The following is a 13,132-nucleotide window of genomic DNA, read 5'->3' on the forward strand; positions in this document are numbered from 1 at the left end:
GAAAAAAGTAAAGACAGGTTGGGAGGTGCAAATGAGCACATTTTTATTAACACAATGTAACTTGAGGGACATACTGGGATACAATAGACAAAGAGAAAACATGGGACTGAAACTGGGAGTATAACATTAAGGAGACAAACAAAAGTTTCATTTATATTGGCAATGAGTGGGGAATTGAAGATTAATCTACCAAATTCAGGATGGTCTAAAGCAGACTGCAAAATTGACAACAGCTCCACTGGCTGATAAACCACAAACTTGGATATATTGATCTCATCTTGCAACAAGAAGAATACATGCACAGGTCACTGCCAAACTATCACTCTCAGAAACCATCAAGCTCTGATTATAATGCTAAGTAGATGAGGTGCGACCAAGTTAAAATCTCACACATGGACTGGATTCTCTCCTCCCAAGAAATGGTAGGAAGAATGCAGGAAGGGCAAATTATCATGTGGGTTGGCCCCAGGGAAAGACAGACTCTCTTCTGTCACTTCAGATATTCTGGGTGAGCAGACTTTCCTGACCTGCCACCAATTAAGCTTTTAAATGGCCAATTAATGACCACTTAAGGGCCTCGTACTGCCACCAGTCCATTTACTGTGTTCCTAACAGGTAAGAAAAGGGACAACTTTCCAGAGTAGTAACATGGGGCAGCCTACCTGCTGTAATGGGGAGGGGGTCCCTTCCCAATCTGAAGTGGCTGGGGTCACAAAAATGAAGTAGGCAGGGCATTTGCTACCAAATGCCATCCTTCTGTCCTGGTCTCATAAGCCCAGATATCTATGCTGTAGATCCCCACCAAAAAAAAACCTTACTTCCCCATTGCTCCTGGTCTTCAGCACTGCTCTTTAATCAGTAGCCTGGGCCTCTGAAACACACTGCGATTGACAGTAGGTGCCAGCCTGAGGTTGCTGGCGGCTTGAGGTGGGATAGAAGATAGCTATCCCAGGAACTGATTGGTCATGAAGTCCACATTGTAGCTACTTAACTGCCTTAAAGGCACTTGATGTGGCAGGCTTTCTTGCGTGGTGGTGGCGGTGGAGGGAGAGTACAGGGGGTTGTAAAAACCCTACACATTAACTAAATACAGAAAATTCCGGCTACTGAATCCCTTGAACCTTTGTTGGTTATTATTCTATTTATTGTGGGTATTTCGCAAAATCTTCTAAATTAATGCTAATATCGTCTCCTGATCCAATTGACAATAAAAATTGCTTGTAAAAGAAAGAAGCATGAAGTACATATCAATTCAGGCGAAATAAAGTGGTGCAAGTTCACAAAATAACTGTTAGACTGTGCTTCAACTTTTCTAATGAAGGGTATGTTTTGGATTAGAAATGTCAGAAACCATTTCCTTGAAAAGATTATGAACAAATTTTACAACATTATTTAAGTTGGATGAACTAAAATATGGTTTGAGCTCTAACCTAATGGCTCTAATAATAATGGTGTTGCATTACTCCACTGTGATTTTAGGGTCTAAATTAGCATAGTGGTAGTGTCCCTCAGCCAGAAGTCTGAGATCAAGCCCCACCTGCTCCAGACATGGATAGTAATGTCTCTGAACAGATTGATTAGAAAATAACTAGAATCTAATTCAAATTACAGTCTGTGCTATGTCAACTGTTCTCAGCAATGCCGGTGGTAGCAGTATAAAAATTGACCAATTTCTCTGGAACAGGCAAAATGGAGAAAATCATAAGAAAGAAATCTTTGATATCAGCATAATGTTATCAACAGTTATTTGTAGAGCAGCTGCTGTCAAAGATTACTGTAACTTTTCCTTTGTATTTTCTATTGGTATTTTTTCCATTCTCCTGAAGTCAACAATTTTCTTGCTGGCTGGGGTATGATTTTCAGAAGAGTCAGCTTCCCCTTCAGTGCCTCATCCAACTGACCACTGTGTAAGAATGGATGACATTTTCTGTGAGACCCTACTAGGATTCACCAAGAGTTCCCAAAGCCACACATTAACACTCCACCTCTGGTTTCCCTGAACGAACAGTGAATGCAATTGAAAAAAGAGCCATTCTGTCAAAGGATAGACTAATTAAAGGAACCATGGCCTGAGCTACAAGAGTTAACCAGCAAGCAGACTTTTGAGACTGCAGCAACTATTAAAATGGAGAAGAGACTTCCTACCAAGGCTTCACTGTTGCCTCGAAGTCCCATGTATGGTGCCCAAGTGATTGTATTGAGATAAGTCCTCCAAAATTCACGAGGAAGAGAATGACCTCTCAGTTCAAGCAGGTCTGGATGGGAGTTGTGAGGATGTCACAAGACTGTGGAACCTACAGCCTGGAGACAGTGTACCAAGAGGATCTAGGATATCACACTTCATGATGACAAGCTTGACACTGACTTCTCTAGCACCTTTCCTGCACTCTACCCAACAGAATAATATATCTTTAGCTTCATTCATTCCTCTTACTGCAGGTCCAAGCCTTCACATCCCCATCTGAAAAGTCAATAATCAACCTCACTCAACCCATTGATCTCTCACATTCCACAAAAGGTGCTCTTCTTTCTTTTCTCTCAAGCTGCAAAGAATATTCACATTTCTTCTTTCTCCCCTTGCAGAAGACAGGACATAACTTGGCAAGAGGAAGAGACCTGATGGCCATTATTTGGGGGCCATTAGTAATGTGCTCCCACCTGCTGCACTCTGAAGGTGGATTTGGTCCAGCAGGCTGCAGATATCAGCAGAAGCCTCCTGAGAAAGCTTGGGGCTCCTCAGGCACTGGGAATTAGACACCTTGAGAGAATCAGCCTCTCTTTGTCTGCAGGCATTATACTGGGGAGGGGACAGGGCAGAGGCATGGTCTCTCCCCATTTTAGCTGGACCTCTACTTTCATTCCCCGTGTCCTTTGGAAGCACGTGAGGCTGAAGAGAAAACAACTGGTACTGGTGGTGTTGTTTCTGCTCCAACTGGGAGAAGTTGGCAGTGACATTGATTCAGCTCTCACCTCTTATCAGAGGTGGAAAGTGGGGCTGGATAAGCTGATCTGACTCCATGGTAAAAGCTGGCAGCAGGGACGTGTGACTGAAGCACAGTCCAAGCCGTCACATGTTAAGCAGTGAAGGTCCTTCTGAGGGAAGATGTGCATTGAACAGCAGTCTCTCAATGGTCATTGCTGCAGTACTGCACTGTCACTGAACAAAGCATTTATATTTCTCCAGTTTTACTGAAGAAACTCTTCCAACTGTGTTTTTTCTCATGGTGACCCTTAGGAGAGCTGCTGTCATGTTGGGAAACAGGTGCCCTAGTTGGGAAGAACAGAGGTCATTCTTAAATACCATTACAGTACTTTTAGTAACTAAAGGTGCGTGACTGCATGCTTCCAATCTCACCCTGCAGAAACCCAGAAGAGAGTGGGATGATGTCAGTCTTCTGAATGAACACCAATATCTGAGTAGGCTGCTTCCCCCTGCCTGGAATTTGTTTTTTAAAAACATTTCCCATTCATTGAGTGATGACAGGTTCTCTGATCAGAAGAGCAGAGCACAGACATCCAGGTGAATATTTTTATTAAGGCCATTTCAAGCAGGCTTGAGGACTTTGGATCTTTTTCCTATTCCTATCCCAGAGCAGAGTAACCGGTGCTTCTAGCCTGACTTAGATCAGTTAACTCCGCAGAAACTTAGGCCTTCTGATCTGCATGGTATAGCTTTAACCAGTTGAGCTTGCAGGTGAATTGTCAAAAAGTATTTGAAAGCATGGACATTAAAACATCTACACATTTATATTTTGAATTCACAATTTGTGAGAGTTCCAAGAGTCTGCTTGTGCAAGTTATTTTTAGAAGTGGTGATCACTCATTAAGATAAATTCTAATCAGTGCTTGTTAAACAATAAAAGCTTATCACAGTCGTCTGCTGACTATGGCTAACCTCCACAATATTCATGCACTAAATGGGAATTAAAATTATTTCCTGCAGGTTCTTTTTTTTGTAATACATTCCATTTCTTGCTATCCTCTCTTTCAGGTACTGAATCCAGCGCCCCAGATGTTGGATGCCCTTAAGCATCTTCTTCAAATGCCCACACAGTGGGTCCAAACGATTTTAATACCAATAGTCTAGTCAACTGAGGGAACATCAAAGTACAGCTTGATATTGCCTATACCATTAACATTCATACACATACACTTTACAGAAGGAATCACTGCACAGTGAGACAGAAAGAGACAGATTGCGATCACCCCTTATCTAGCCCAGGGATATCGTGGCAAATTGCATCACTGACCTATTTCCACTGAGCTGAGATGAGCTAACTAAGGACAGACTGGGATTAATATATTGCTAATTATAGCGATTAAGAACTGTTTTCATACTAATGTCTACTTTGTGTCAGAAATGGCTGGAAGTTTCATCATTGAAATATCCACCTTTTTTCTAACGGAGGATCCCCAGCACTGTGGATGACAGTGCCCTCAGTCAGTCCAACCCATTTCCCGCACTTCAGCCCTCACCCCCTCTCTTCCTTCCAACAACAGTGAAAGGGTCTCCCCTTGTCCTCACCTACCATCCCACCAGCATCCACATCCAGAGGATCATCAGTCACCATTTCTGCCACTTCCAGTGGGGTGCCTCCATCAGACACATATTCCCGTCCCCTCTCGTCAGTCTTCCACAAGCACAGTTCCGACTGGGATACCCTGATCCACTCCTCCTTCACTCCCAACACCTCAAACACCACACCCCCCATATACATAGCCCCATGGCATCTTCCCCTGCAACCGCAGAAGGTGTAACATCCACCTGTTTGCTTTCTCCCTCCTCAGTATCCATGGCTCAAGCACACCTTACATGTGAAGCAACATTTTACCTGTACTTTCCAGTTGCCTGCCACTTTAACACACCACCCTGTTCCCTGGCCAACATCTGTCTTGGGCCTGCTGCAGTGCTCCACCGAAGCTCAGTGCAAGCTGGGAGAACATCTCCTCATTTTACCCCTGAGGACCCTGCAGCCTTCTGGACTCAATATGGACTTCAACAATTTTAAGGCTCGAGGCACCTTATCCCAACCCCCACACACCAGGCCTTGTAATCACATGGTCTGCTGCTATTTCACACAACCCATAGTTAGCCACCAATAGTCCCCATTAGTAGCTTTTCATTCTCCTCGGCTGACCGCTATCCACTCCTTTGTCTGTCCAACAGTTCTTCTCTCTCGTTAGGCTCTATCTCCACCTACTGTTTATTCCTTACCCTCTCTCTCTCCAATCTATCCTCTGCATAAAAAAAAAACAACTTTTTGTTAGTTACCATCAGTTCTGAAGAAGGGTCACGAAAGGTTAATTTGACTTCACTCCAATGATGCTATCAGACCTACTGAGCTTTTCCAGCAGTTTCTGTGTTTGTTTCTGATTTCCAGCATCCGCAGTTCTTTTCGTTTGTTTATTTTGTGTGTTTGCGATAGCAAGGAGGTAGAGCCATTTAAAAAAAAACTCAAAGTAGATTTCTGAACTCAGCATTTGTTGCATGTTTAAAACTTTGCTGACACAAAAAAATTTAAGAAGAATACTTTACCGACTGTAGGGGTGGTGGCTGCACTCAGTGAGTTAGTTGACGATATGGAAGAAGTGCTTTCTGCGCGAGCTAGTGGTGCTACCGGTGGAGGACTAGATGAATGTATTGGAGGACTAAAAGACCTGGACTGTAAAACATAAATGAAAAAATATTTAATCATTGAAATGTAACTTACTTCATGTCAAATTAAACATCATTACTCCAATTTCTAAATAAATATTTCATCATTTAGTTTATAACATTGATGTAAAGGGTATGCACAACAGAACTCTTAGTTAGTTTGAAATTATCCTGAATTTTCCTCCTATTTACTGCCTTGAAGGTAAAAAGGATATATGTCCTTTAAAGTTTGGGTGAAGATTTGTAGCTCGGGTGCTCGTTGTTGTGGTTCTGTTCGCCGAGCTGGAAGTTTTTGTTGCAAAAGTTTCGTCCCCTGGCTAGGCGACATCATCAGTGCTTGGGAGCCTCCTGCGAAGCGCTTCTTTGATGTTTCCTCCGGTGTTTACAGTGGTCTGTCCCTGCCGCTTCCGGTTGTCAGTTTCAGCTGTCCGCTATAGTGGTTGGTATATTGGGTCCAGGTCGATGTGTTTGTTGATGGAGTTTGTGGATGAATGCCATGCCTCTAGGAATTCCCTGGCTGTTCTCTGTCTGGCTAGCCCTATGATAGTAGTGTGCAAAATACCATGCAAGGACTGCACAAAACACTATATAGGACAAACAGGAAGACAGCTAACAATCCGCATACATGAACATCAACTAGCCATGAAACGACACGACCAGCTATCCTTAGTAGCCACACACGCAGACCACAAGCAACATGAATTCGACTGGGACAACACTACTATCATAGGACAAGCCAGACAGAGAACAGCCAGGGAATTCCTACAGACATGGCATTCATCCACAAACTCCATCAACAAACACATCGACCTGGACCCAATATACCAACCACTACAGCGGACAGCTGAAACTGACAACCGGAAGCGGCAGGGACAGACCACTATAAACACCTGAGGAAACATCAAAGAAGCGCTTCGCAGGAGGCTCCCAAGCACTGAGGATGTCGCCTAGCCAGGGGACGAAACGTTTGCAACAAAAACTTCCAGCTCGGCGAACAGAACCACAACAATATATGTCCTTTGGCAGCCCTCCAGAATTTCATCAAGCTAGCATATCTCAAGTGTGAGACAAGACAATGTGCATTTGCAACTTATTTAACTTTAATGAGCATTCCAACCTAGCCCAATGTTGAGTTTATCTAATAGTTTGAGCATAGATTCAGTGGAGTGCAAACAAGTGTTAACATTTGCTCAAAGGACTATTCTGTTTAATTTAAACTGAACTACACATTTAACTGAAAGCAACTAATTAGGTATCCTTTGGTGTTATTAATAGTACAGAAGGTGGTTCCTAAGAGGTGCTAACTGACTGTAAAGAAACAACAATAAAGCGGTCAAAGAAGTGGCAAGCAGAATCAGACCTGCCAAAAGTTGTCAAGTTGAGCAGAATCTCCTATTTCTTGGCTAGGTGCGAGTGATGTTAAAGAATTTTTTTGGGATTTCTGACATGAGGTCCAGTGACTTTTCTCATTGTTTGCTACCAAACTCACCACTTTGGCTAGTTACTCCATCCTACAGTGTCTGTCTGTTCCAGTTCAATCTTACCAGTTATTGTTTTCGGAACAACTCCCCACTCAGCAGATGTCACAGACAGACTGCACAACCACACCATCTTTAAAACAGTGTACCTGGATGAACACTGGCATTCTACAGGCAAGGACAGATTGGGAAGATGGTTCTGTGATTCTCCATCAGGGAGCTGGAGGTGCTGATCAAAGGGATGATACATAGGAGAGTTGTCCTCTTCCCGGAGGACAGACAGAGAGGGTCATGATACCAGACCCTGGCACCTGATCCATGGTCACCAGCCAGGTCAGTGCCATCTCCACAGTGACAATGACCCTCTTGCACCAGGGTAAGTGCCATGTTCTTCTCTCACACACACAACACACACACAACACACACACTCTTTGTCATTGCACCAATCTTCCATCAAGTTTCTTGCTTTGCTACCTTATTGCCTGCACCATTGTCCCTCACTTGTTCTTACCCTATCCCGAGCCTCTCACACCACTCACCCTGCATGCCCTCTGTGCTGCCTCCTCACTCCCTCAAAACACCTTAGCAACTTTCAATTACCCTTGCACCAGGACTAACAGGCATACCATTCATTTTCATTTCACTCAATCCCTACCTCCTCACATTACAGGAGTAGATAGTTCATAAGGCAAAGTGAGCCTGATGGTTGGAGAGTCGCCTTGAAGAGAGAATCCTTGCTCTCGGGGGAAGATGTGGGATGCAGAAATATTCTTGTCTGGTCAACTGAGTAGTACACATCATTCTACTGCAACACTCACATTAAGCCCACTCTCAGCATCAATCAATACACACCATTTGTAACCAGTGGCTTTGACTCCTCCCTTATGTCTTGCAGGTACCACCAACATCTAGAACCCTGCACAGCAATCTCCTGAAGCCATCTCCGAGGACAAAAGTACTGAGGTCTTTGAGGGCCATACTTCCTCCTGTACCCCCCCCCACTCCCCCACTAGCTCATATACTGACACCTTGGTGAGAATGTTAGACTTCGAGACTGTGAGACCACCATCAGGTGAGCACCTCACAGCAACAGCAGCTGGATAAGGAAGAAATGTCCCAGGCCATTGGCACCAGGGCATGTAGGGGAGGGGAGGTGGTGTTGGACACCAGGCTCCTACTCAGCCCCAGGTAGGAGAGGAGGAGTCCGTTGTGTCGGCAATCAGGAAACAGCAATCCACACGCAAGAGGGAGGAACAGCAGTGCAGACAAGAACATGACACAAAATGCCCCTCATTACCCAGAAGCTGCAGCGATGCATGGAGTGTTGGCAGCTGCCATAAGAGCCAGGCCGAGCACTCCTTGGGGCAGCTGGAGAGCTGTTCACACCTGACCTCAGGTGTCCTAGCTATTGGTCCTCAGGACGGAAGGCACGACAATAGGGGGGACTGGGAACCTGAAGGGCACTCCAGATGTTACTTCCTGCAGGAGACAGGACTTTTCCAGGTGGCACCCGTCTGGAGGTAGAACCACACACAGATACCCCTCAGGGCATTGTCGAGGTGGCCAGGCCCTCCAGCTTCACCCTGCCTGCTCTTCATACCACCCCGCACTGGCACATGGAAGATCATATTGAGGAGGATTAATCTGCATCTAGCTTATGCCCAAAATGTTGACTCTCCTGCTCCTCGGATGCTGCTTGACCTGCTGTGCTTTTCCAGCACCACCTTTCAACTCTGGCAAGAGGACCCTTAGCATATTGGACCTGTCTTGCCCCAAGTACCCCCTGAAGTCACCCAATTAAAATTGCAGGGCCAACAGGCTGCTCTACTGAGCAGTGTGCCTCCACCTCAACTGTAGAGTCAAAGAACACCCTATGCCATAGTGGGAGTGAGCATTAGAATCATAATTCAAATGTGGTCGAGGTCCACAGCACACAAAGGCTCTCCATCACGTTGAATTTGCTTTGATCAAACATGAGCACCCGATTCTTCTAATCCCATTTTCCAACACTTAGCTTAGAGCCTTGTAAGGCCTGGCATTGCAAATTCACATCTAAATCCTTCTTCAATGTTTATAATTATAAAGCTTTGTATAAATGTATTTACATCTGTTTGTTAATCTCTTGGTTTAGGTCCAAAAGATATTGTTACACCATCCAGCATCACGTCATAACCACAGAAAAGATTCCATTAATGCAGCTCTGTGCTAGAGCCCATCTCAATGTCAGAGCAGCATGGGGTACACATGGCATTGGATAATTCTGACACCTCTGGCCCTCCTCATACAGCATTCTTATTATTTCATGGCCTTTGTGGTCTAACGTGTAGCTTTCATTGAGTTACCCAGCTGTGTCCATTGCAGGGAGATGCAACACTGAGAAGTGGGTCTGTGTGCAATGCTCTTTCCCTTTAAAAGTTTTATTATCATTGGGTGGGTCCTACAGCCCCCTCCCTCACAGGTTGAATCACTTACTTCACCCACACAGGCACTGCCATTTTGTTCCCCATTGGGCACCTTCGACGTTCAGTACAATAGAAGGCAACAATGAATGCTCCTTGGCTAATGATTTGCAGCCGCTGCTGCCACCACCACCATGAGAGAGTGAGTTCCTGAACATTAAAATTCCCTTCCTAATAATCCTCACCATAAAGCCCATTAAGCTTTGCATCTCCCCAGGAACTACCAGCCTCACCCCCCCCCCCCAGTCCCCAGTCATGATGACTAACTTGCTAACTCTTCTTCCCACAGCAATGGCACACCCCCCAACCCGCTGCAACCCTCTCTCTGCTTACTTTCTGCGGATGGAGCTGCTGGACTGAACATGACCCACCACCTTGTATAATGTAACGGGGCAAGCAAGTGCCCAGACTCATGCCTGGTGGTTGTACATCTCCCCAACTGTGTTAGCCCTAATGCTGCAGACTGGCCAATGTAGAGCCACCGGACTGACCATGATCCAGTTCCTGGGCTGCAGAGGCACAGACTGTCTGACTGAGAATACCTAGAGTGGATGGTTGACCATGGCTAAACCCCTGGACTGTCATTGGAGGCTGCCCTTGACTTACTGAGCTGGAAGCCCATGACTAATGGTGCCTCCTTAGACTTTGGGTGAGGATTACTCCCTTTTGAGAGCTGTCTGCTCCCTTGCTGCACATAAAGTGTGTTTCTTGTGAAAGCTGCTGGCATGTGTGAAAACATCAAAGATGGGGCGAAATGCTCTTAATATCATGATTGGCCTCATTGAGTTTACCAATTCCATTGCAAATCCTCTCATTGACCACATCGCTCTGACTCTAAGATTCTACCCACTGTTTTATGAATAAAAATGATTTTCTCAATAGCGTGTATTCTACAATTTATGGAACTTTAAATATTACAACCTAGAGGGTGGAACTATCGATTGACATAGGCTGGCAGTATGTTGGCATGGGGTTTAGAGGGGCCATGAGAAAATAGGCAGAGGTCAATAGATTATTAATATGTCGATGTGGATGGTGCAAGAGGAGTGTATGGGGAAGGAGGTGGGAGATTGAGAGGTTGAATGTTTTATATCTCTTATTTTAACTGCTGGACACAGTGCTGGAACCCAGAGGTTGACTTTCCACTGAGCCAACCTGGGCAACTGAAAGACTCCATCAACTGCTCCTGGTTCACCAGGTCTGACTTCCAATCCAGCCTTCCCTCCCAAATCAAACATCTCTAAGGGTCAAGTTCATAGTGCTGAAGGTTCTCCTGACTCTGCACACTCAATCCAGGAATGAAAATCAGGACCTAAAAGGCTCTTTTAACATGTACACCATTTTTCAGCTCTTCTTGCTCTGCTGGAGTATTGTAACTGCTTCAGTTACAGACAACATTCAGATGCATTCACAAATAATGGGTTTTGTATACATTTTACTGTTAGTGAACTATGTTCTGAAAATTGTTAATGCGTTAGAAAATGGTGACAATATCAAGAGGAGCCAGTACTGAAGCATTTTGTAAAATATGATTTAAAAAGTCAAAAGAGTAAAAATATCTGATGCTTATCGCAGTCTCCACTGCACAAGAAGCATCACTTACAATACATTTCATATGGCAAAAGGAATGATTAGCATATCATAAATATACAGACTGGGCGTACACACTGCAGAACTTAAATGAAACTTGCACACACTTTAGACTGATTTAATGGGCTAAGGGGAAACTTGTCCATGGGGTAATATCACTTCAACATTGGATGTGACTGGATCTTCACTCACATTCTCATGGTCTAGCCTGAGTTTGATGGTTGGTGTCTGACATGTAATAATTCATCACTGTCTAGTTACTGAGCCGATTGGGTCTATACTCTAAAGAGGCAGAGGTGGGTACTGCAGATGCTGGAGATTAGAGTGGTGCTGGAAAAGCACAGCAGGTCAGGCAGCATCCGAGGAACAGGAAAATCGACATTTTAGGCAAAAGCTCTTCATTAGGAACCCTGATGAAGAGTTTTTGCCTGAAACGTCGATTATCCTGCTCTTCAGATGCTGCCTGACCTGCTGTGCTTTTCCAGCACCACACTAATCTAGACTCTAAACCCCACAGAGTCCAGTTACGAGAAATGACTTTCTCTCTGTTGACTCTGAGCAGCACATTTAATAATTCTTTTTTGTTATTCTCCTGGAACAGTTTAAATATAATGAATGTAACAGTAGGACACCAAAACGTACCATGTCGGTAACACTAGGTTTTCCAGGAGGCAGTTTAGGCCGTGATGGAGGGCGAGGTGGTGGAGGAGGAGGCGTGTTACTGGTGATGCCCAATGGTGTTGCTGGACGGGCAGGAGATGAAGAACCTAAAAATAAATAAACAGGTTTTTAAATTTTACACGTCATGGGGGGTTACCTTAGCACTGAGGGAGGGTGGAGTTTTGCTCCTTTGAGCCCACAAAAGTTCCAGTCCCTTAAGCGGTCTTTACTGGCCAATCAATAACCTTATTCACCATCCACTGCTTTGCACACACTAGCACATCCCACCACCCCACCCTCTCACACTCACAAATCCCAAGCCCCATCTCCCCACTACCACGAGCTTTAGAAATCTACTCCACCAATTCCTGTTGTATTTTCAGTGATGTTGGCGGTTCACTGCTGTTAACGATTTGGCCATTTTTGGTGGACAGTCAATATGGTACATGCCAAAAGACTGTTCAATTGTACCTGAACATGAATATTATATCAGATTCATGAAAGATAAAACTATAAACAAACATGCTACACAACTGGAAGTTGGAGTGCTTATATTTCCTTAGGATATTGCCATAAGAAGGATATACTGTATTGGGCTTTAAAGGGAGTGCAGCACAGTTTTACTAGATTGCTACCAGTACTCTAAGGATTAAACTATGAGGAGAGATTAAGCAAAAAGGATTGCAGATATTTTCTAATCATCCTGTTGTGACACACTCTATAGGTGGTGAGATTGGAACCTGAGCAACGCGCCTCAAAAGTTAGGACCACTACCACCCTGCCATAAGCACCCTTAAACTAAGAAATTTAGCAAGTTTAAGAATGATTTTATCACAATGTTGAAGATATTAAAGAATGCAGATAGGAAGAAATTGTATCTGGAACTAGACGCCATGATCAAAGAATTAGATTGATCTTTCAAAAGTGACATTAGGAAATATGACTTTTTGGAAATGGTGATAGAAGTTTTGAACTCTCTTCTGCTAGATCCTAAATTAACTGTTAATTTTAAGAATGCCATGCATAGATTTTTGTTAATTAATGACACTGGGGGAATCTGCCACAAAGGTGAGTATATGGAGTTTGTCCACAACTCCAATTGAATAGTGGAAAGGGTAAGAGAAATCAAGTGGCTTACTCCTGTTTCTTTGTTTTCAAAAATGATAGGTGTACTCTCTATAGCATAGTTCATATTTATGGCCATTTTACTGCAAGGACAATATAAAACTTTTAATTTTTAAATATATATTTAGATTTTTTTCTCTTCTGACATGCAGACTCTTGCTGTT

The 13,132-nt window shown here is 44.0% G+C and overlaps 1 protein-coding gene across 11 annotated transcripts in view; it reads right to left on the reverse strand.

The window, feature by feature from the left end:
• Positions 1 to 13,132, reverse strand: part of sgip1a (SH3GL interacting endocytic adaptor 1a) — a 287,174-nt gene that overhangs the window by 47,323 nt on the left and 226,719 nt on the right. For all 11 annotated transcript variants that reach the window (XM_087990679.1, XM_087990677.1, XM_087990683.1 and 8 more), the window contains 2 exons: positions 11,826 to 11,950; positions 5,537 to 5,663 (listed from right to left, as the gene is read on the reverse strand). In XM_087990679.1, the coding sequence (XP_087846805.1) occupies positions 5,537 to 5,663; positions 11,826 to 11,950 (252 nt within the window). The remainder of the gene's footprint in view (positions 1 to 5,536; positions 5,664 to 11,825; positions 11,951 to 13,132) is intronic.

The sequence above is a fragment of the Chiloscyllium plagiosum genome, unplaced genomic scaffold (genome assembly GCF_037043375.1).
Source record: "Chiloscyllium plagiosum isolate Xiang-an unplaced genomic scaffold, Cpla_swu_hap1 HiC_scaffold_9, whole genome shotgun sequence".
In the NCBI taxonomy this organism is placed as follows: domain Eukaryota; kingdom Metazoa; phylum Chordata; class Chondrichthyes; order Orectolobiformes; family Hemiscylliidae; genus Chiloscyllium; species Chiloscyllium plagiosum.